The sequence below is a fragment of the Bubalus kerabau genome, chromosome 11 (assembly GCF_029407905.1).
Source record: "Bubalus kerabau isolate K-KA32 ecotype Philippines breed swamp buffalo chromosome 11, PCC_UOA_SB_1v2, whole genome shotgun sequence".
Classification (NCBI taxonomy): domain Eukaryota; kingdom Metazoa; phylum Chordata; class Mammalia; order Artiodactyla; family Bovidae; genus Bubalus; species Bubalus kerabau.
The window spans coordinates 96,403,076-96,426,131 of NC_073634.1; the positions used below are offsets into that span (position 1 = coordinate 96,403,076).

The following is a 23,056-nucleotide window of genomic DNA, read 5'->3' on the forward strand; positions in this document are numbered from 1 at the left end:
ACCTAACCTTGCTGAACCTTAGACTTCTCATCAATAAAATGGAAATGTAATCTCTATTTAATAATGTGACTTGGAGGATTAACTAAGATAAACTACAAAATGTGTGTAGTATACTGGCTCATAGTAGGATGTTTTTAATAAATGATGGCTATTATTATTAGCATCTTTCTCAATCTTCATCCCTCTTTCACTGAAAAGGTATAAAAATCTTTTCTTTGAGATCCATTCATTAAACAAATATACACCAGACACCTACTATGTGGGGGGAGGTTTAATAAGTTCTGGGAATAGAACCCTGAACAAGACATTGACCTTGCTTTCATGACATTTTCATTCCAGGTTGTTAATTTGTCAATCATAAAATTGGTGGTCATCTCTATGTTTATAGCACTAAGTGGAGGTTTGGACAAAAGAAATAAAGAGTAGAAGTCCATTCTAGGAGATGCAAAATAGGTAAAGACTTCCCTGACAGAAGACTGATATTTCAATGTTTAGGTTTCCATGATGGTTACTTTATATTCCATGGTTTGCCAAAATTTCAACCAGGAAAGATGATTGAGTTCCATGGGCTGCCTCTTCACCCTACTTAAGGGCCAAAATGTTCAATGCCAAGCATCTTTTGTGTGACCTGAAGGAGTGAACACTGCAAACTTTTCCTTATTTACTTTCAGGTTTGTTGTCAGATCTAAAAGGGGCACCAAAGCTTAAACAATTGCAGAGATAGGGAAAAAACCAACCTTTTTATGGGCACCTAAGTTTTCTTCTGCCTTTAAGAATCTTAAACACATTAAAAATATTATTGTTAAAAATAAAGACCATAAAATTTTGACTCCTCACATCCCCCCTGGTGTGACCAGGAGTCTACTGGCTACCTAAAACCCCTCCGCAAAGCAGTTTGTTTCTCATACTCAGCCTGTCTTAAAATGTCTCACAATACCTATATGTGTAAATTAATTTTCATTACTGAGCATCCTTCATGGAATTAAACTCTCCCAGCCTTCAGCAGTGGAAGGCACAAATGTGAATCATTTCAAGCAGCATGCCTCATCTTAGTACTTGACGATTCCATTTGTTTGCTGATTGGAGGTGGGGCTTCTGTTCCCTTGAGATCTCCTTTCTGGATAGTCTCTCTAGGGTCCTTGACTCGGTGAGAGGGGCTTTCTTTTTTTCCCTTTTTAGTAATGAAGCATGATTGCTCTACAATGTTGTGTTACTTTCTGCTATATAATGAAGTGTATCAGCTATATGTATACATATATTCCTTCCCTCTTGGACCTTCCTCCCACCCCTCTAGTTCATCACAGAGCACCAAGCTGAGCTCCCTGTGCTACACAGCCTGTTCTCACTAGCTACCTATTTTACACATGGTAGTGTATATATATGGGAGAAGGCAATGGCACCCCACTCCAGTACTCTTGCCCGGAAAATCCCATGGATGGAGGAACCTGGTAGGCTGCAGTCCATGGGGTCGCTAAGAGTCAGACATGACTGAGCGACTTTACTTTCACTTTCCACTTTCATGCATTGGAGAAGGAAAAGACAACCCACTCCAGTGTTCTTGCCTGGAGAATCCCATGGACGGAGAAGCCTGGTAGGCTGCAGTCCATGGGGCCGCACAGAGTCGGACACGACCGAAGCGACTTGGCAGCAGTGTATATATGTCAATCCTAATCTCTGAATTCATTCATTGCAGCACAATTTACAATAGCCAGGATACAGAAACAACCTTAATGTTCAATGACAGGTTTATGGGTAAAGAAGATGTAGTACGTATATACAATGGAATACGACTCAGCCATAAAATGGAACAAAATTGGTTCATTTGTAGAGATGCAGATGGACACAGTCTGTCATGTCATATGGAATGAAGTAAGTCAGAAAGAGAAAAACAAATTCATATATTAATGCATATTTGTGGAATCTAGAAAAATGGTATTTTCAGGTCAGGAACAGAAATGCAGACACAGAGGATGGATATGAAGAGGACCTTCTCAAATAATCAGATCTGGAGCTATTGAAGCCGCAGAGTCCTTCTGTCCCATCTTCTTATCGTTGACTCTCATTTCATTTTCTTGACATCTATTATTTTGCAGACTATGGGGAACTGATAGTCTAGTCTCACTGAACTATTAACCTCTAGTGTTCTTTCTGTCCTTCGAATTGGCAAGAAAATATCTTCGCCCCTCTTGATTGGCTCTTTTAGGAAAGGCATCTCTGGCAGGGTTCTAAAGCTCATGTTGACATATCACATGGACATGACAGGGGCTGGGATGTGAGATTACTGAACACAGCATCCAACCAACCTTGCCATCCAAGACCCTTTTGATACTCTGAACCTGTTGCTCACACTGGCCCCCATCAGTTCACCTTCTCTACTCATTCTGACCCTCAGGTAATCTTAATCCAGTAACAGTGCAGTGCACATAGGAACCCTGTTGGGTGGCTGGATTTACATTTATCCTACAGGTCCCAAACAGACTAGATGAGACTGGGTTCCCCACAACCAGAATAGTTATCACTGTATTTAAATTTCCAAACTTATTTATCTCCTGGTACATCCTATCATCCAGACCCCAATCTCTAAATTCAACCTTCAATCATTTTAGGTCCCCAATTCAAATAAAGTTAATGTGATATTGACATTAAAACAATTCACACTGGATTACAAGTCACTTCTAACTCTGCATTTTGGTAGTGTCATCTGAGAAAGAAGTGCTTTTGATTGGGATCTGTTCATGGGTGGGTGATGAAGAGTTTCTGGTCACCCCTTCACTATTCAAGGTACTTGCCTTCCTCTTGCTTGGAGCCCTTTTATAAAAAAGCAGATAGTCAGAAACTTATTCTCTCTCCCACTTAAGACTATTACAGTGTAGACAGCCCTGGCATGGCTGAGGGAAAATGCTTCAAACAAAGTTCATACTTTCAAAGAGATTTTCAGAAGTTTTATATACATAACCAAATCAATATGGTGCATACCAGATTGCTTTGGACTGTTCACAACCAAGGAAGGCCAATCTAGCATAGCAGGTGGTGATAAAACTCTTCCCAACAAGCAAGTGCCTTTGACATTTTTTGAGAAAAATCCACTAAGAGCACTGTCACCCACCCATGACCAAAAATGTGAAGAACAGCAATGACCTCTAGGGAATGAGCCAGAGACAACCAGGTAGATGATCAGGGATCCAAAACAGAACTCTAGTGCCAACAGGGATGCTAAGCCAGGCACTCATGGGTGTGTCCAGGCCAAATATGCTGTGTGTCCACAGCATATTTTCTCTAGGACAGCACAAAAGGCTTCAGCTCTGTTCAGGTTTGGGTTCTGGAACTGGAGGATACTAAACCTGCAGACACAGTAACTCCATGTCTGCAGCTTAATTGTTCAGGGTTGGGGTAGGGGACAATTTTGTCTTTCCACAAAGTCAACTGGGATGTTGAATAACAGCTTCATCAGCTCCAGGGGCTTCCCTAATGCCTCAGCTGGGAAAGAATCTGCCTGAAATTCAGGAGACACAGGAGATGCAGGTCCAATTCCTGGAGAAGGAAATGGCAACCCACTCCAGTATTCTTGCCTGAAAAGTCCCATGGACAGAGGAGCCTGGTGGGCTACAGTCCATAGGCTACTCACAAAGAGTCAGACATGACTGAACATGAGCACATCAGCTCCAGGTCAAGGATCATTCTCTGAGTGAACGTTAAACAAGTAGAGAGTAAGATACTCTTCTGATCTCTTTCCTCATCTACTCAGCCACCAACTTATCCATTGCTTCTTAGTCATTTGGTTCTAGCCTCATCAGCCGAGATGTGTAACTGTGTCCTTAGGAGTGCAGATTACCTTTGTATTGGGAATATAATCTCTATTCCATGATTCCAAGTTGGCATAATTCAGGAATATTTATGCAAATTTTCCTCCAAAATTCACCTCTGATGAATCAGTAGGGAAAGCTAATATTGATTATTTTTGGTCAATTGTAATGCTGACCAAATTTAGTATTTAATTTTTTAATCAAAAATACATTAAATGTTTTATAATATTTTAATTTACACAAGAGAAATTTATATTTAGAGGAGTTAAGTGAGTTGTCTGAGGCCGTACCCTATGGCAGATACAACTTACATGAGCTCTGTCTTTCCCAAATGCTCTTCTCTTACAGCTATGTGGTGCTGAGCCTCAGAAGCAGATTTGATCATGGTTGTCCTCAAATGACTGCAGCCTGAACAAAGAAAACTATGTGATCCTTCACTGGATGTCAAAGAAAATAGATTACTTGGCTTATACCACAAACGTAGGTTCACTAAACTGAGTACAAATGAGTTTCTGGGAGACATATTTTGACATTGAATGTGACATGCTCCAAATTCAGTGTGGGCAACAGAAGACTCCAGTCCCAGTCTGGACTGAGCAGGTGTCTTCCTGAAACTCACACATGCAGTCAGAAAAATCCATAGACTTGGTTTCAGTGTTTCTAAATCAAGAACAAGCTTTGAGTCCTAAAGTGGAGGGCCTGAACTCTTATCTGTAGATTGTTTCCTGGAGCAATAAAGGCTACTATACAGTTTCTTCTCCTGATCCACCATTATTACCACCACCAAGAAAAACTGAAAAGAACACTGAAGGGAAAGTGAGGAAATGAAAGGAAATACATTACAAATCCCAAGCTTTCTACGCTGTGGGAGCCTTGTTAGTGTCTTCCAGCAGGCTATAAGAACCCCATTTCTTTCCATCCTCTAGGAACCACCATTCTGGTCTCTGCTTCTGTGAATTTGACTATTTTAGATTCCATATACAAGTGAGATCATGAAATATTGGTCTCCTTTTGAATTTGACTTATTTCACTTGGCATAAAGTACAAAGTTCCAGTTATGCAGATATATAAGTTCTTGGGAGGTCCAAAGTGTGGCATGAGGACTATAGTTAAACATACTATATTGTATGGCTTTTCTGGTGGCTCAGATGGTAAAGAATCTGCATTCAATGCAGGAGACCTGGGTTTGACCCTTGGGTTGGGGAGATCCCCTGGAGAAGGGAATGACAACCCACTCCAGTATTGTTGCCTGAGAATTTCATGGACAGAGGAACCTGATGGGCTACAGCCCATGGGGTCACAAAGAGTTGGACATGACTGTTTAACTAACACACACATACTGTATGCTTGACATTTACTAGTAGAGTGGATAATAAATTACATCTTCTCAACAAACACACACACAAATGGATTAAACTGATAACTTAATGAATGATGATGAATATGTGAACTTGATTGTAGTGGTTATTTCACAATGTATATACATCAAAATATCAAATATAAACATTAAATATTTACAATGTGTATATGAAAATTTTAGCTCAACAGATATGTTTTTGAAAGAACTAATAAATTCCTGAGAAATAAGACTAGAGACATAAGTATTACCAGCTGTGTATTTTCTCAATCTAATACACAAGATCAAAAATCAAGAATATCTACTCAGAATCCATAATTTATACTAATAAATTGTAAGGGAACAATAACTGTAAAAGAATGCAATCAAGTGGTCATTCACTGAGTATTCATTTCTTGCCAGGCTCAAATGTAGCGATGTAGGCTCTGGGGTTTGTGTGAACACATGTGGCTGTTATAAAGATGAGCAAACACCGAGACAAGACTTTCGCCCTGTGCAAGAGTCTCTCCAAGGCCCCCTTCATGTCCCTGTTCCTTAGGCTATGAATGAAGGGGTTCAGCAGTGGAGTGAGCACTGTGTACATCACAGAGGCAATGGTGATCTTGTCCCTGGAGGTGCTAGATGAGGGGAAAATATACAGCCCCAAAATTGTTCCATAATACGGAGACACCACAGAGAAGTGAGAGCCACATGTGGACAATGCTTTGCAGATCCCCTTTGTGGAGGGGACCTTCAGGATGGTGGCCCCGATGCATCCATAAGAGATCAGGATGCATACTAGTGGGAGGACAATGACGGCCACTCCTACTGTGAAAATGGCCAGCTCATTGAGGGATGTGTCTGAGCAGGAGAGCTTCAGCAGGGCACCAAGGTCACAGAAGAAATGGGGGATGCTGTGGTCAGCACAAAGGGAGAGCCAGTCAGGAGGAGGGTGTGACACAGGGCATTGGCACAGGAGAGAATCCAGGACACAGTTACTAGTAAGGTGCACAGCCCCTGTCCCATGACAGTGCTGTAGTGGAGAGGGTGGCAGATGGCCACGTACCGATCACAGGCCATCAAGGTGAGCAGGAAATCATCCAGACCAGTAAAAAATAGGAAAAAATACATCTGTGTTACACATCCAGCATAGGGGATGGATTGATCCTGAGTCTGCAGGTTCATGAGCATCTTAGGGTGACAGATGAGAAGGAGATGTCAGTGAGAGCCAAGTGGCTGAGGAAGAAGTACATGGGGGTGTGGAGGCAAGGGTCCAGCCTGATGAGCAGAAGGATGAGCAGGTTGCCCAGCACTGTGGTCAGCACATGCCCAGGAACAGGGCGAAGAACACGCCCTGATGCTCTGGCCGGAGGGGGAGCCCCAGAAGGAGGAACTCGGACATGCTGCTCTGATTCTCCCTCTTCATGCTCCTCTCCTGTCTGCTGGGAATGAAAGGACAGTGAAAGAAGCACGTTTTGATTGCAGCAGGCACATATAAATGAGTCCTTTCTCTTGGTTAATATGTTACTGTCTGTCTGCATTGCCATGTCCCTGCAGAAACCCCTAAGATGAATGGTATTACCATGTATAATGAAGGAATTTACCAACCAACAAGAGTTTGATACAAAGGAGATACTGGCCCAGTGGCATTTTTCCATCACCCCAGTAAACAGAAAGTGTCACACTGTCTTAGAAGAGAAATAGTAAGTTAAAGACCTCCCTAATTTCTCTTCTATTTCTGTACATATAATCATAGGGTTTAGACCTTCAGGCTGTGACATATTGACGAATTGAAATCTGACTTCAAAGTCCTTTCATATGTCAAGTATAAGGAGGATGTTTCATCAATGAATTCTCAAAGGAAAGAGGGTCAAAAATACACAGCCAAGGAATTTCCTGGCAGTCCAGCGCTTAAGACTTCACCTTGCAAGTCAGGGCGTGTGGGTTCAATCCCCGGTCCATGTATAAAGATATCACGTGCCTTATGACTAAAAACCAAAACATGAAACAAAACGATGTGGTAACAAATTCAGCAAAGAATTTAAAAGATGATCCACAGGAAAAAAAATTTTTTTTAATAAATAAGTAAATATAGTCAGTTCCATTATGTATAAAGGTTGAAGAAAGAAGCTTAACTGTCAACTGAGCTCAGAGTATCTTAGAGCTCAATCTTGCAATATCACTGCTCTATGAAGTAAAAATATTACTGGCAGTTACAGTACTTTATAGCAGTTTCACTTCAGTTCAGTTCAGTTGCTCAGTAGTGTCTGACTCTTTGCAACCCCATGAACTGCAACACGCCAGGCCTCCCTGACTATCACGAACTCCTGGAGTCCGCCCAAACTCATGTCCATTGAGTCGGTGATGCCATCCAACCATCTATCCTCTGTCGTCCCCTTCTCTTCCTGCCCTCTATCTTTCCCAGCATTAGGGTCTTTTCAAATGAGTCAACTCTTCGCATCAGGTGGCCAAAGTATTGGCGTTTCAGCTTCAACATGAGTCCTTCTTGTGAACACCCAGGACTGATCTCCTTTAGGATGGACTGGCTGGATCGCCTTGCAGGCCAACGGACTCTCAAGAGTCTTCTCCAACACCACAGTTCAAAAGCATCAATTCTTCTGGGCTCAGCTTTCTTTACAGTCCAACTCTCACACCCATACACGACTACTGGAAAAACCATAGCCTTGACTAGACAGACCTTTGTTGACAAAGTAATGTCTTTGCTTTTTAATATGCTGTCTAAGTTGGTCATAACTTTCCTTCCAAGGAATAAGCGTCCTATAATTTCATGGCTGAAATCACCATCTGCAGTGATTTTGGAGCCCCCCCCCCCCAAAAAAATAAAGTCGGCCACTGTTTCCCCATCTATTTGCCATGAAGTGATGGGACCAGATGCCATGATCTTAGTTCTCTGAATTTTAAGTTTTAAGCCAACTTTTTCACTCTTCTCTTTCACTTTGATACTAATACTCAAATTTATCATCCTCCAATATCCTCCTGATTCAACAAAATCCTCTTGTTGAAGAGTTCCCTAATCCAAAATAAAAACAGTTGCTGCCAAGAGGTGTCAAAGAGATATGCCCTGATATGCTTTCTCCCTTCATCTTTAAGAACTAGTGATAAAGGTATCATAAGCAAAAGCACAGAGAAGTGCTGAGCACCTGTATACACACACATACACACACACACACACACACACACAAATACACACCTGCTATTGGTGTAGGAGACCCAGTTCTTCTCTGAACTTTATGCTCAAGTAATTGAGCTACCTTGGGTAAGAACTGGTTTCGCAGACTCTTTGTAGGACACCTGGAGACCAGATTTATCCACTTCTGTGGTCCTGAACTACTCACCAGCATCAGAGAAAAAAGAGCTAGACCCTCAATTCACCAACATCAGAAATGGAGATATAAAGACTGCTCTGTCCACCAGGGAGGGGACCCAACTGGACAGGGCTCAAAGCTCTACGTTAGAGACATGCATTAAACATGTATTTATTGCTCAGTTTTCTTGTTTCTCCCTCCAGGACACATGCCCTAGGGCAGTGGTTCCTAAACTTTGATGTTCCCTAGAATGTGCTGAGGAGCTTATTAAAGATGCAGATCCCAGTGCCATCTCCAGTTACACTCATTCTTGAACTCTATGGCCAGGGAATTCTGACACACATTGTCCTAAGGACCGACACTGAGAAAGCAGTGTCCTTAGGAAGAACGTCATGATGATGCCCTGTGGGTGTGAGCCCAAAGGAGATGTGGAAAGATCCCCTTATTGACCCTTCTTACAAGCTTAAAGTTTCCGCTAGTTAAGTCAAAGCTTGGGATGTGAGGATGGAGTTTTCTCCCAAGCCACGATACCTTCTTAGTTTGTTGCCTTCTAAGTAAATCTCCTTCATGGTAGAGATCCAAATACAATATGAGAAAGTCAAAGTATTTCCCTTGCCTTTTTATTCATTTTTTAAACTTCTAAAATGGTTTTTATTCATAAAACTTTATATTTACATTTGTTGTTGTTCTATCAAAGTGTTAGTTGCTCAGTCATGTCTGACTCTTGGCAACCCCATGGACAGTAGCCCACCAGGCTCCTCTGTCAGTGGAATTCTCCAGGCAAGAATATTGGAGTTGTTGTTCAACTCCATTTGTTGTTTTCAGTTGCTAAGCTCTGTCCACCTCTTGCAACCCCATGAACTTCACCATGCCAGGCTTCCCTGTTTTTTGCTATCTTCCAGAGTTTGCTAATACTCATGTTCATTGAGTCAGTAATGCCATCCAACCATCTCATCCTCTGTCATCCCCTTCTTTTCCTGCCCTCAATCTTTCCCAGCATCAGGGTCTGTTCCAGTGAGTTGACTCTTCATATCAGGTGGTCAAAGTATTGGAGTTCAGCTTCAGCATCAGTCCTTCCAATGAATATTCAGGGTTGATTTCCTTTAGGATTGACAGGTGCAATCTCCTTGCAGTCCAAGGGCCTCCCAGGAGTCTTCTCCAGCCCCACATTTTGAAAGTATCAATATTCGGAACTCAGTCTTCTTTATGGCCCAATGCTCACATCCATCCATTACCACTGGAAAACCAATGCTTTGACTAAATTACATTTTTTAGAATAGTGATGTCTCTGTTTTTTAATGTTCTATGTAGATTTGTCATAGCTGTTCTTCCAAGGTCAAGTGTCTTTAATTTTCATGACTACAGTCACCAAATGAAGTGATTTTTGAACCTAAGTAAATAAAATCTGGCACTGTTTCCACTTTTCCCCCATCTATTTGTCATGAGCAATGGGACAGGATGCCATGATCATTGTTTTGTGAATGTTGCATTTTAAGCCAGCTTTTTCATTCTCCTTTTCTACCCTCATCAAGAGGCTCTTTAGTTCCTCTTTGCTTTCTGCCATTAAAGTGATGGCATCTGCATATGTGAGGTTGTTGATATTTCTCCCAGCAATCTTGATTCCAGCTGGTGATTCATCCAGTCTGGCATTTTATATGATGCATTCTGTATATAAATTAAATAAGCAGGGTGACAATATACAGCCTTTATGTACTCCTTTCCCAATTTGGAAACCATCAGTTCTTCTATGTCCCATGCTAACTATTGCTTCTTGACCTGCATACAGGTTTCTCAGGAGACAGGTAAGGTGCTCTGGTATTTCCTTCTCTTGAAGAATTTCCCACAGTTTGTTGTGATCTACATAGTCAAAGTCTTTAGCATACTCAGTGAAAGAGAAGATGTTTTTCTGTAATTCTCTTGATGTTTCTATTATCCAACAGATGTTGGTGAGTTGATCTCTGGTTCCTCTGACTTTTGTAAATCTAGCTTGGACTTCTGGAAGTTCTTGGTTCACATACTGCTGAAGCCTAGTTTGAATGGCTCCGAGTATAATCTTGCTAGCATGTGAAATGAGTGCAGCTGTACTATAGTTTTAACATTCTTTGGCCTTGCCTTTCTTTGGGATTGAAATGAAAACTTCCATTTTTCAGTCCTGGGGCCACTGGCGATTTTTCCAAATTTGCTGGCATACTGAATGCAGCAGTTTAAAAGCATCATCTTTTAGGACATATTTACATAAATGCAATTTATTTTGCATGGTATCTTAGAGCTTTCTTTTCCTAAAATATATTTATTGCAATAATATTTGCAAGTCTACTTCTATGCTTATCAGTGCATAGGATATATATAACATCAATACATTAATCTTATAAATTTTCAAATTTTTAGTTCTCTCTTGCTGAATTAACTGAGTGATTTTTAACAAAGGTTCTCTAATTCTTCAATAAGGTAAAACTTTTAAAAATATTATAGTACACCCTGAAGTCTTCTCCTGTGTCAGTTGTCTGATCAAGATTACTTTATTATCTCCAAAGCATCCATTTTAACAGGCTGCATTGTCTTAGTTCCCCCGTGCCTGTGGCTTGCTCCTTTGAAGAGAGAACAACTGAACTTTGAAAATGTCCCTGAAAATACATGAAAAGTGGAAGTCTAGGTGGAAGCCCATGGAAAGAGAGGCAATAAAGCCAGGCTCTTTTCATTCACCTAAGGAATCATCTAAATCAGAGCTTATGGAATGAAATAAATAATAATGAGGAAAGTTGCATCATAATATTTTATACATGTATCAAATATCCAAGTCTTTCAAAATATTGTGACCCATCTTTACACCCCAAACAGACTAGAGTTGTGGACATCACCACAGCCTTGCATGTCACTCCAGCTACTGGTACATACTAATTAGTCTTCTGTTTCTGTATAACGTTGGTAAACATATTACATCTTGCATAGTGCAGTCACACACACACAAAGGGACAAGATGAAAAAACAGGGGTAAAAATCTGACCCCAAAAAAGGACATATATGTAGTATGTCGATAAGAGAGATAAAATGAATAGTATAAACTAATCTAAAAGAAGGCCAAAAAGAGGGAAAAGAAAGCAAAAAATCTTTCTCCAAATCTATTTGTACTAAGTGAGATTTGCAAGGTAGCAGGATTACAAAGTTGATGAATAAAGAACAAAAATCAATGATACTTTATATCCTAGCAGTGAGCACTGACAATTGAAGTTTTAATATACTAACTAAAACAGTTTAAAAAGCAAAATATGCTTATGGATGAATTTACCAAAATACTTGTATGTTAAAAACCACAAACTCATTCATGGCAAATTTAAAGAGGATGCAAATGAATACAGATACACTTTACACATAGACTGGATAACTCAATATCATTATGGAGCCAGGTCTCTCCTCCAATTGATATAGGGTCAGTGCAATCAAAGGCAGTATATCAGTAGCCTGTTTGCAGAAACTGATTCTTAATATTACACGGAAGCAAAAGGGAAGACAAGAAAATCTTAACATGAAAAGGAAACTGTCATACTTAGTTTACCTAATTTCAAATTTTTTATGCTCCATAGCAAGCAAAATAAAAATAATTGCATGAGAATAGGAATACTGATGAATAAAACAGTGAATATTTTGAAATAGATCAATACACAAAAGGTCAATTAATAGTTTTCAATGCACCAAGGCAATTTAATGTGGCAAGCATAGTGTTTAAAGAAATGGTTCCAGCATGCTTCAGTATCAATATGTCTTAAGTGCACATGGACTCTTGTGCTGCTCTGCATACAAAACATAACTGAAAATGGGTCAAATGTGTAAAAAATATAACTATAAAACTATTTTGAAGAAAACTTTGGACAAAATTTTGGTAAATGTAGGGTAGGCAGTATATTCTTAAATAGGACACAAAAGTCATGAACACTAAAAGGAAAAGAGCATAATTTTGATTTCAAAAAAATAAAATGCATTTGCTGTTCCAAAGAATGGATTCATTTTGATATTTGGCAAAACTAATACAATTATGTAAAGTTTAAAAATAAAATTAAATTAAAAAAAAACTTTTTAATAAAAATTTATTGGGCTACAGTTGCATAACAATGCTGTGTTATTTTCTGATCTCAGAAAAATGAATCTGCCATATGTATATATATCTATAGCCCTGTTTTTTTAATTCCCTTCCCCTTTAGGCCACCACAGAGCTTTGAGCAGAGTTCCCTGTGCTGTACAGTAGATTCTCATTAGTATTTATTTTATGCACAGTAGTAAATGTCCATTGACAGAGGAACAGATACAGAAGAGGTGGCACATATATACAATGGAATATTATACAGTCAAAAATGTAACAAAATTGTGCCATATGCCGGGATGTGGGTGGGTCTACAAGTGTCTGGGTCTGACATACAGAGTAAAGAGAAAATTAAATATTGTATGTTAATGTCTATACATGGAATCTAGAAAACTGGTAATGAGGAACTGATTAGACAGGCAAGAATAGAGATGCAGACATAGAGAATGAATTTCTGGACACAGTTGAAGGAGGAGTTGCTGTTATTCAGTCACATGTCTGACTTTCTGCAAGGCCATGGACTGCAGGATACCAGACTCCCCTCTCCTTCACATAGTATGCTCACAGGGAAGGAGAGGGTGGAAAAAACTGATAGAACCACTGACATATGTACACAACCATGTGTAATTAGATTGCTAATGAGAAACTGCTACATAGCACGGGAAAGTCAGTGTGGTACTCTGTGATGACAGAGAGGGCTGCAAAACATGGGGAGGGTAGGGAGAGAGGATCAAGAGGGAGAGAATATATGTGCTTATACCTGTTTCACGCTATGGTATAGCAAAAAAAAGTATTGCAGAGCAATTATCCTCCAAAAAAAAAAATAACAAATTAAATAAATTTTTAAAAAAGAAATAAATTCCCAGGATATAAGGGGAGAGACTAAGTACTACCAGCTATATATTCTCAGCCTTATAGACAAGATCAAAAATCAAGAACATAAACTCAAAATTCACAGTTTATGCTAATGAACTGTTAGGAAATAGACAATAATTGTAAAGGAATGCAATTCAACTATCAAACATTTACTGAATATTTATTCAATGCTGGGATCAAATCTAGGGATATAGGATCTGAGGTTCTATGAACACACGTGTCTGTTACAAAGACAAGCAAACATCATTGAGACAAGACTTTCACCCTGTGCAAGAGTCTCTCCAGGGCCCCCTTCATGTCCCTGTTCCTTAGGCTATAAATGAAGGGGTTCAGCAGTGGAGTGACCACTGTATACATCACAGAGGCAATGGTGCTCTCGTCCCTGGAGGTGCTAGATGAGGGAAAAATATACAGCCCAATAATTGTTCCATAATACAGAGACACCACAGAGAGGTGGGAGCCACATGTGGACAATGCTTTGCAGATCCCCTTGGTGGAGGGGACCTTCAGAATGGTGGCCCTGATGCATCCATAAGAGATCAGGATGCATACTAGTGGGAGGATGATGTCGGCCACTCCTGCTATGAAAATGGCCAGCTCATTGAGGGATGTGTCTGAGCAGGAGAGCTTCAGCAGGGCACCAAGATCACAGAAGAAATGGGGGATGCTGAGGTCAGCACAAAAGGACAGCTGGGTCAGGAGGAGGGTGTGACACAGGGCATTGGCACAGGAGAGAATCCAGGACACAGTTACTAGTAAGGTGCACAGCTCCTGTCCCATGACAGGAGGGTGGAGAGGGTGGCAGATGGCCACGTACCGATCATAGGCCATCGAGGTGAGCAGGAAATCATCCAGACCAGTAAAAAATAGGAAAAAATACGTCTGCATTATACACTCTGCATAGGGGATGGATTGATCCTGAGTTTGCATGTTTATCAGCATCTTAGGGACAGTGACAGATGAAAAGGAGACGTCAGTGAGGGCCAAGTGGCTGAGGAAGAAGTACATGGGGGTGTGCAGGCGAGGGTCCAGCCTGATGAGCAGGAGGATGAGCAGGTTGCCCAGCACTGTGGTCAGGTACACGCCCAGGAACAGGGCGAAGAACATGCCCTGCTGCTCTGGCCGGATGGGGAGTCCCAGGAGGAGGAACTCTGACACGCTGCTCTGATTCTCCCTCGTCATGCTCCTCTCCTGTCTGCTAGGAATGAAAGGACAGTGAAAGAAGCACGTTTTGATTGCAGCAGGCACATATAAATGAGTCCTTTCTCTTGGTTAATATGTTAGTGTCTGTCTGCATTGCCATGTCCCTGCAAAAAGCCCTAAGATGAATGGTATTACCATGTATAATGAGGGAATTTACCAATCAAGAAGACAGTTTGATACAGAAAAGAAACTGGCTCAGTGGCATTTTTCCATCATCTCAATAAAGAGAAATTATCACAATGTCTTAGCAGAGAAATAGTTAGTTTAAAACCTCCCTAATTTCTCTTCTGTTTCTGTACATAAAATCATAAGGCTGAACCTTCAGCTTGTGACATATTGACCTACAGAAATCTGACTTCAAAGTCCTCTCATATGTAAAGTATAAGGAGGACGTTTCAACAATGTGTATGTTTCAACAGAGTATAAGGAGGATGTTTCCTTCGAATTCTCGAAGGAAAGTGGAACAAAAATGCACAACCAAGGAATTTTCTGGCAATCCACTGCTTAGACTTCAGCTTCCAAGTCAGGGGGTGTGGGTTCAATCCCTGTTCCAGGTATAAAGATATCACATGCCATACGGCTAAAAACCAAAACAGGAAACAAAACAATATGGTAACAAATTCACCAAAGAATTTTAAAAATGATCCACATAAAAAAATTATTTAAAAATAAATAAGCAAATAAATAGCCAGTTCAATTATGTATAAAGGTTGAAGAAAAAGAAGACACTTACCCATCAACAGAACTCAGAGTATCTTAGAGTTCAATTTTGCAATATCACTGCTCTACAAACTAAAAAATATTACCAGCATTTGTATGTATTTTTACTGGTACTCATATTTAATCATTCTCCAATAGCCTCCTGATTCAACAAAATCCTCTTGTTGAAGAGGTCTCTAACCCAAAATAAAAACAGTTGCTGCCAAGATGTGTCAAAGAGATATGCCCTGATATGCCTTCTCCCTTGTCTTTAAGAACTAGTAATAAAATGTATCATAAGCAAGAGCACAGAGAAGTGCTGAACACCAGTATACAGACACACACACACCTGCTACTGGTGTAGGAGACCCAGTTCTCTGGCTTTAAGCTCAAATGATCTAGCTGCCTTGAGTAAGAACTGGATTCTCAGAATTCTGTAGGACAACTGGAGACCAGATTTATCCACTTCTGTGGTCATGAATCACTCACCAGCACCAGAGAAAAAATAGCTTGATCCTCAATTCACCAATGTCAGTAATGAAGACAAGTCTGTGCTCTGTCCACCAGGGAGAGGATGCAAGAGAACAGGGCTCCAAGCTCTTGGTTAGAGACATGCATGAAACATGTATTAATCGTTCAGTTTTCTTGTTTCTCCCTCCAGGACACATGCCTTAGAGCAGTGGTTCCTAACTTTAATGCCCCCTAGAATCCCCTGGGGAGCTTATTAAAGATGCAGATCCCAGCTTCAGCTCCAGTGACATTCATTCTTGAACTATGTGGCCAGGGAATTCTGACGCATGTGGTGCTAAGGGCCGACGGTGAGAAAACAGTGTCCTTAGGAAGAATGTCATGATGATGCCCAGTAGCTGTGAGCCCAAAGGAGATGAGGAAAGAACTCCTTACTGACCCTTCCTACTAGTTTAAAGTTTCCCCTAGTTAAGTCAAAGCCTGGGATGTGATGATGGAGTTTTCTCCCAAGCCGAGATGCCTTCTTAGTTTGTTGCCTTTCAATAAATTAAAGTTCAACATTCAGAAAACTAAGATCATGGCATCCAGTCCCATCACTTCATGGCAAATAGATGGGGAAACAGAGGAAACAGCAGCTGACTTCATTATTCCAGGCTCCAAAATCACTATAGACAGTGATTGCAGCCATGAAATTCAAAGATGCTTACTCCTTGGAAGGAAAGTTATGACCAACCTAGACAGCATATTAAAAAGCAGAGACATTACTTTGTCAACAAAGATCTGTCTAGTCAAGGCTATGGTTTTTCCAGTAGTCATGTATGGGTGTGAGAGTTGGACTGTAAAGACAGCTGAGCACAGAAGAATTAATGCTTTTGAACTGTGGTGTTGGAGAAGACTCTTGAGAGTCCCCTGGACTGCAAGGAAATCCAACCAGCCCATCCTAAAGGAAATCAGTCCTGGGTGTTCATTGGAAGGACTGATGTTGAAGCTGAAACTTCAATCCTTTGGCCACCTGATGCAAAGAGCTGACTCATTTGAAAAGACCCTGATGCTGGGAAAGATTGAGGGCATGAGGAGAAGGGGACGACAGAGGATGAGATGGTTGGATGGCATCACTGACTCAATGGACATGGGTTTGGGTGGACTCTGGGAGTTGGTGATGGACAGGGAAGCCTGGCATTCTGTGGTTCATGGGGTCTCAGAGTCAGACACGACTGAGCGACTGAACTGAACTGAACAGTTTGATCAGACTCACGTTCACTGAATTAGTAATGCCATCCAGCCATCTTATCCTATGTCATCCCATTCTTTTCCTGCCCTCAATCTTTCCCAGTATCAGGGTCTTTTCTAATGAGTTGGCTCTTTGCATCAGGTGGCCATAGTATTGGGGTTTCAGGATCAGTCCTTCCAATGAATATTCAGGGTTGAGTTCCTTTAGGATTAACTGATGAGACACATTGCTGTCCAAGGGACTCTCAAGAGTCTTCTCCAGCACCACATTTGGAAAGTATCTATTTTTGGCACTCAATCTTTTTTACAGTCCACCTCTAGCAGACGTACATGACTACAGGAAAACCACAGCATTGACTAGATTACCTTTGTTGGAAAAGTAATGTCTCTGCTTTTTAATATGCTATGTAGATTTGTTATAGCTGTTCTTCCAAGGTCAAGCGTCTTTAATTTTCATGACTTCAGTCAAGGAATGAAGTGATTTTGAACCCAAGAAAATAAAGTCTGTCACTGTTTTCAATTTTCCCCCGTCTATTTGCCATGAGGCAATGAGGCAGGATGCAAGGATCTTTATTTGTCCATGTTGAGTTTTAAGCCAGCTTTTTCATTCTCCTCTTCCACCCTCAACAAGACACTTTAGTTCCTCTTCACTTTCTGCCATTAAAGTGGTGTCATCTCTATATGTGAGGTTGTTGATGTTTCTCCCAGCAATCTTGATTCCAGCTAGTGATTCACCCAGTCTGGCATTTCGCATGATGCATTCTGTATATAAATTAAATAAGCAGGGTGACAATATACAGCTTTATGTACTCCTTTCCCAATTGGAATCAGTCCGTTGTTCCATGTCCCATGCTAACTATTGCTTCTTGACCTGCACACAGGTTTCTCAGGAGGCAGGTAAGGCAGTCTGGTATTCCCATCTCTTGAAGAATTTTCCAGTTTGTTGTGATCTACACAAAGGCTTTAGCATAGTCAATGAAAGAGACGTAGATAATTTTCTGTAATTCTCTTCATTTCTATTATCCAACAGATGTTGGCAATTTGATCTCTGGTTCCTCTGACTTTTCTAAATCTAGCTTGGACTTCTGGAAGTTCTTGGTTCACAAACTGCTGAAGCCTAGTTTGAATGGCTTTGAGTATAATCTTGCTAGCATGTGAAATGAGTGCAGTTGTACTATAGTTTTAACATTCTTTGGCCTTCCTTTCTTTGGGATTGAAATAAAAACTGCCCTTTTCTAGTCCTGGGGCCACTGGGGAGTTTTCCAAATTTGCTGGCATACTGAGTGCAGCAGTTTAAGAGTATTATCTTTTAGGATATATTTACATAAATGGGATTTATTTTGCATGGTATCTTAGAGCTTTCTTTTCCTAAAATATATTTATTGCATTAATACTTGCAAGTCTACATCTATGCTTATCAGTTCATAGAATATATATAACATCAATACATTAATCTTTTTAAATTTTTAGTTGCTCTCTTGTTGAATTAACTGAGTGATCCATTAACACAGAATCTCTAATTCTTCAATAAGGTAAAACTTTTAAAAATATTATAGTACACCCTGAAGTCTTCTCCTGTGTCATTTGTCTGATCAAGATCACGTTATGATCTACAAAGCATTAATTTTAACAGGCTGCATTGTCTTAGTTCCCCCTTGCCTGTGGCTTTCTCCTTTGAAGAGAGAACAACTGAACTTTGAAAATGTCCATGAAAATACATGAAAAGTGGAAGTCTAGGTGGAAGCCCATGGAAAGAGAGGCAATAAAGCCAGGCTCTTCATTCACCTAAGGAATGATCTAAGTCAGAGCTTATGGAATGAAATAAATGAATAATGAGGAAAGTTACATCATACTATTTTATACATGTATCAAATATCAAACTCCTTCAAAATATTGTGATTTCCAACTTTACACCCCAAACAGACTAGAGTTGTGGACATCACCACAGCCTTGCATGTCACTCCAGCTACTGATTACATACTAATTACTCTTATGTTTCTGCATAACTTTGGTAAACATATTACATCTTGCATAGTGCAGGCACACACACACACACAAAGGGGCAAGATGAAAAAACAGGGTAAAAACTAGATGCACAAGAAAATACATATATGTAATAAGTCAATAAGTAGATGAAATAAATAGTATAAACTAATCTAAAAGAAGACCAAAAAAGAGGGCAAGAAAAACAAAAAATCCTTCTCTAAATATATTTTTACTAAGTGAATTTTGCAAGGTAGCAGCATTACAAAGTTGGTCAAAAAAGAACAAAAATCAGTGATATTTTATATCCTAGTAGTGAGTACTGAGAATTGAAAATTTTAATATACCTTTCATAACAGTTTAAAAAGTAAAATATGCATATGAATGAATTTACCAAAATACCAGTAAGTTAAAAACTACAGACTAATTCATGGTTAATTTAAAGAGAATGCAAATGAATAGAGATACACTTTGCCCATAGACTGGATAACTCAATCATCATGGAGCCAGATCTCTCCTCCATTTGATCTATAGGGTCAGTGCAATCAAAGGCAGTGTCCCTCACTGTGAAGAAACTTTTCATCCTTAACCTAGATGTTTTATCATCACTGCTGTATAGATGGAGAAGTCTTGAGGCTACTGTAAGAATAAGACTGAAAACCAGAGGCAGGAGGCTTAAGTCCAAATCCTGAGAACACCAGAGAAATCCTGACTCCAGGGAACATTAATCAACAAGAGCTCATCCAAAAGCCTCCATATCTACACTGAAACCAACCTCCACACAAGGGTCAACAAGCTCCAGGGCAAAACATACCAAACAGATTCTCCAGCAATGCAGGAACATATCCCTGAACTTCAATTAACAGGCTACCCAGTCACTCCAAACCCACTGACACCTCATAACTCATTATTGGACACTTCATTGAACTCCAGAGAGAAGAAATCCAGCTCCACCCACCAGAACACCAACACAAGCTTCCCTAACCAGGAAACCTTGACAAGCCACCTGTCCAACCCCACCCACAGTGAGGAAACTCCACAACAAAGAGAACTCCACAAACTGCCAGAATACAGAAAGGCCACCACAAACACAGCAATATAAACAAGATGAAGAGGCAGATAAATACCCAGCAGGTAAAGGAACAGGATAAACACCCACCAAACCAAACAAAAGAGGAAGAGATAGGGAATCTACTTGATAAAGAATTCAGAATAATGATAGTGAAAATGATCCAAGATCTTGAAAACAAAATGGAGTTACAGATAAATAGCCTGGAGACAAGGGTTGAGAAGATGCAAGAAAGAGGGTCGGACATGACTGAGCAACATCACTTTCACTTTTCACTTTCACGCACTGGAGAAGGAAATGGCAACCCACTCCAGTGTTCTTGCCTGGGGAATCCCAGGGATGGGGGAGCCTGGTGGGCTGCCATCTCTGGGGTCGCACAGAGTCGGACACGACTGAAGTGACTTAGCAGCAGCAGAAGAAATAAAAAAGAGTCAATATATAATGAATAATGCAATAAATGAGATCAAAAACACTCTGGAGGGAACCAACAGTAGAATAACAGAGGCAGAAGATAGGATAAGTGAGGTAGAAGATAGAATGGTAGAAATAAATGAATCAGAGAGGAAAAAAGAAAAACGAATTAAAAGAAATGAGGACAATCTCAGAGACCTCTGGGACAATGATAAATGCCCCAACATTCGAATCATAGGAGTTACTGGAGAAGAAGACAAAAAGAAAGACCATGAGAAAATACTTGAGAAGATAATAGTTGAAAACTTCCCTAAAATGGGGAAGGAAATAATCACCCAAGTCCAAGAAACCCAGAAAGTCCCAAACAGGATAAACCTAAGGTGAAACACCCTAAGGCATGTATTAATCAAATTAACAAAGATCAAACACAAAGAACAAATATTAAAAGCAGCAAGGGGAAAACAACAAATAACACACAAGGCGATTCCCATAAGGATAACAGCTGATCTTTCAATAGAAACTCTTTAGGCGAGGAGGGAATGGCAGGACATACTTAAAGTGATGAGAGAAAATAACCTGCAGCACCAGATTATTGTACCCAACAAGGATCTCATTCAAATATGAAGGAGAAATCAAAAGCTTTACAGACAAGCAAAAGCTGAGAGAATTCAGCACCACCAAACCAGCTCTCCAACAAATACTAAAGGATCTTCTGTAGACAGGAAACACAGAAAGGATGTATAAACCCGAACCCAAAACAATAAAGTAAATGGCAACGGGATCATACTTATCAATAATTACCTTAATGTAAATGGGTTGAATGCCCCAACCAAAAGACAAAGACTGGCTGAATGAATCCAAAAACAAGACCCCTACATATGTTGTCTACAAGAGACCCACCTCAAAACAAGGGACACATACAGATTGAAAGTGAAGGGCTGGAAAAAGATATTCCACGCAAATAGAGACCAAAAGAAAGCAGGAGTAGCAATACTCGTATAGATAAAATAGACTTTAAAACAAAGGCTGTATAAAGAGACAAAGAAGGACACTACATAATGATCAAAGGATCAATCCAAGAAGAAGATATAACGATTATAAATAAATATGCACCCAACAGAGGAGCACCACAATATGTAAGACAAATGCTAACAAGTATGAAAGGGGAAATTAACAATAACACAATAATAGTGGGAGACTTTAATACCCCACTCATACCTATGGATAGATCAACTAAACAGAAAATTAACAAGGAAACACAAACTTTAAATGATACAATAGACAAATTAGACCTAATTGATGTCCATAGGACATTTCACCCCAAAACAATGAATTTCACCTTTTTCTCAAGAGCACATGGAACATTCTCCAGGATAGATCACATCCTGGGCCATAAAGCTAGCCTTGGTAAATTCAAAAAAAATGAAATCATTCCAAGCATATTTTCTGACCACAATGCAGTAAGATTAGATCTCAATTACAGGATAAAAACTATTAAAAATTCCAACATATGGAGGCTGAACAACACGCTGCTGAATAACCAACAAATCACAGAAGAAATCAGAAAAGAAATCAAAATATGCATAGAAATGAATGAAAATGAAAACATAACAACCCAAAACCTGTGGGACACTGTAAAAGCAGTGATAAGGGGAAGGTTCATAGCAATACAGGCATACCTCAAGAAACAAGAAAAAAGTCAAATCAATAACCTAACTCTATACCTAAAGCAACTAGAAAAGGAAGAAATGAAGAAACCCAGGGTTAGTAGAAGGAAAGAAATCTTAAAAATTAGGGCAGAAATAAATGCAAAAGAAACAAAAGAGACCATAGCAAAAATCACAAAGCCAAAAGCTGGTTCTTTGAGAGGATAAATAAAATTGACAAACCATTAGCCAGACTCACCAAGAAACAAAGGGAGGAAAATCAAAGCAACAAAATTAGAAATGAAAATGGAAAGATCACAACAGACAACACAGAAATACAAAGGTTCATAAGAGACTACTATCAGCAATTATATGCCAATAAAATGGACAACTTGGAAGAAATGGACAAATTCTTAGAAAAGTACAACTTTCCAAAACTCGACCAGGAAGAAATAGAAAATCTTAACAGACCCATCACAAGCACAGAAATTGAAACTGTAATCAGAAATCTTCCAGCAAACAAAAGCCCAGGTCCAGACGGCTTCACAGCTGAATTCTACCAAAAATTTAGAGAAGAGCTAACACCTATCCTACTCAAACTCTTCCAGAAAATTGCAGAGGAAGGTAAACTTCCAAACTCATTCTATGAGGCCACCATCACCCTAATACCAAAACCTGACAAAGATGCCACAGAAAAAGAAAACTACAGGCCAATATCACTGATGAACATAGATGCAAAAATCCTTAACAAAATTCTAGCAATCAGAATCCAACAACACATTAAAAAGATCATACATCATGACCAAGTGGGCTTTATTCCAGGGATGCAAGGATTCTTCAATATCTGCATATCAATCAGTGTAATACACCACATTAACAAATTGAAAAATAAAAGCCATATGATTATCTCAATAGATGCAGAGAAAGCCTT

General features: G+C 39.8%; 1 protein-coding gene and 1 pseudogene across 1 annotated transcript; both read right to left on the reverse strand.

Annotated features, from left to right (window-relative positions):
- Positions 1–5,548: 5,548 nt before the first annotated feature.
- LOC129623861 (olfactory receptor 1J4-like) lies at positions 5,549–6,565 on the reverse strand (annotated as a pseudogene).
- Positions 6,566–13,659: 7,094 nt separating this feature from the next.
- Positions 13,660–14,598, reverse strand: LOC129622589 (olfactory receptor 1J4-like). Its single transcript, XM_055539189.1, has one exon. It carries the CDS (start codon positions 14,596–14,598, stop codon positions 13,660–13,662), a length of 939 nt encoding a protein of 312 aa, XP_055395164.1.
- Between the last annotated feature and the right edge of the window lie 8,458 nt (positions 14,599–23,056).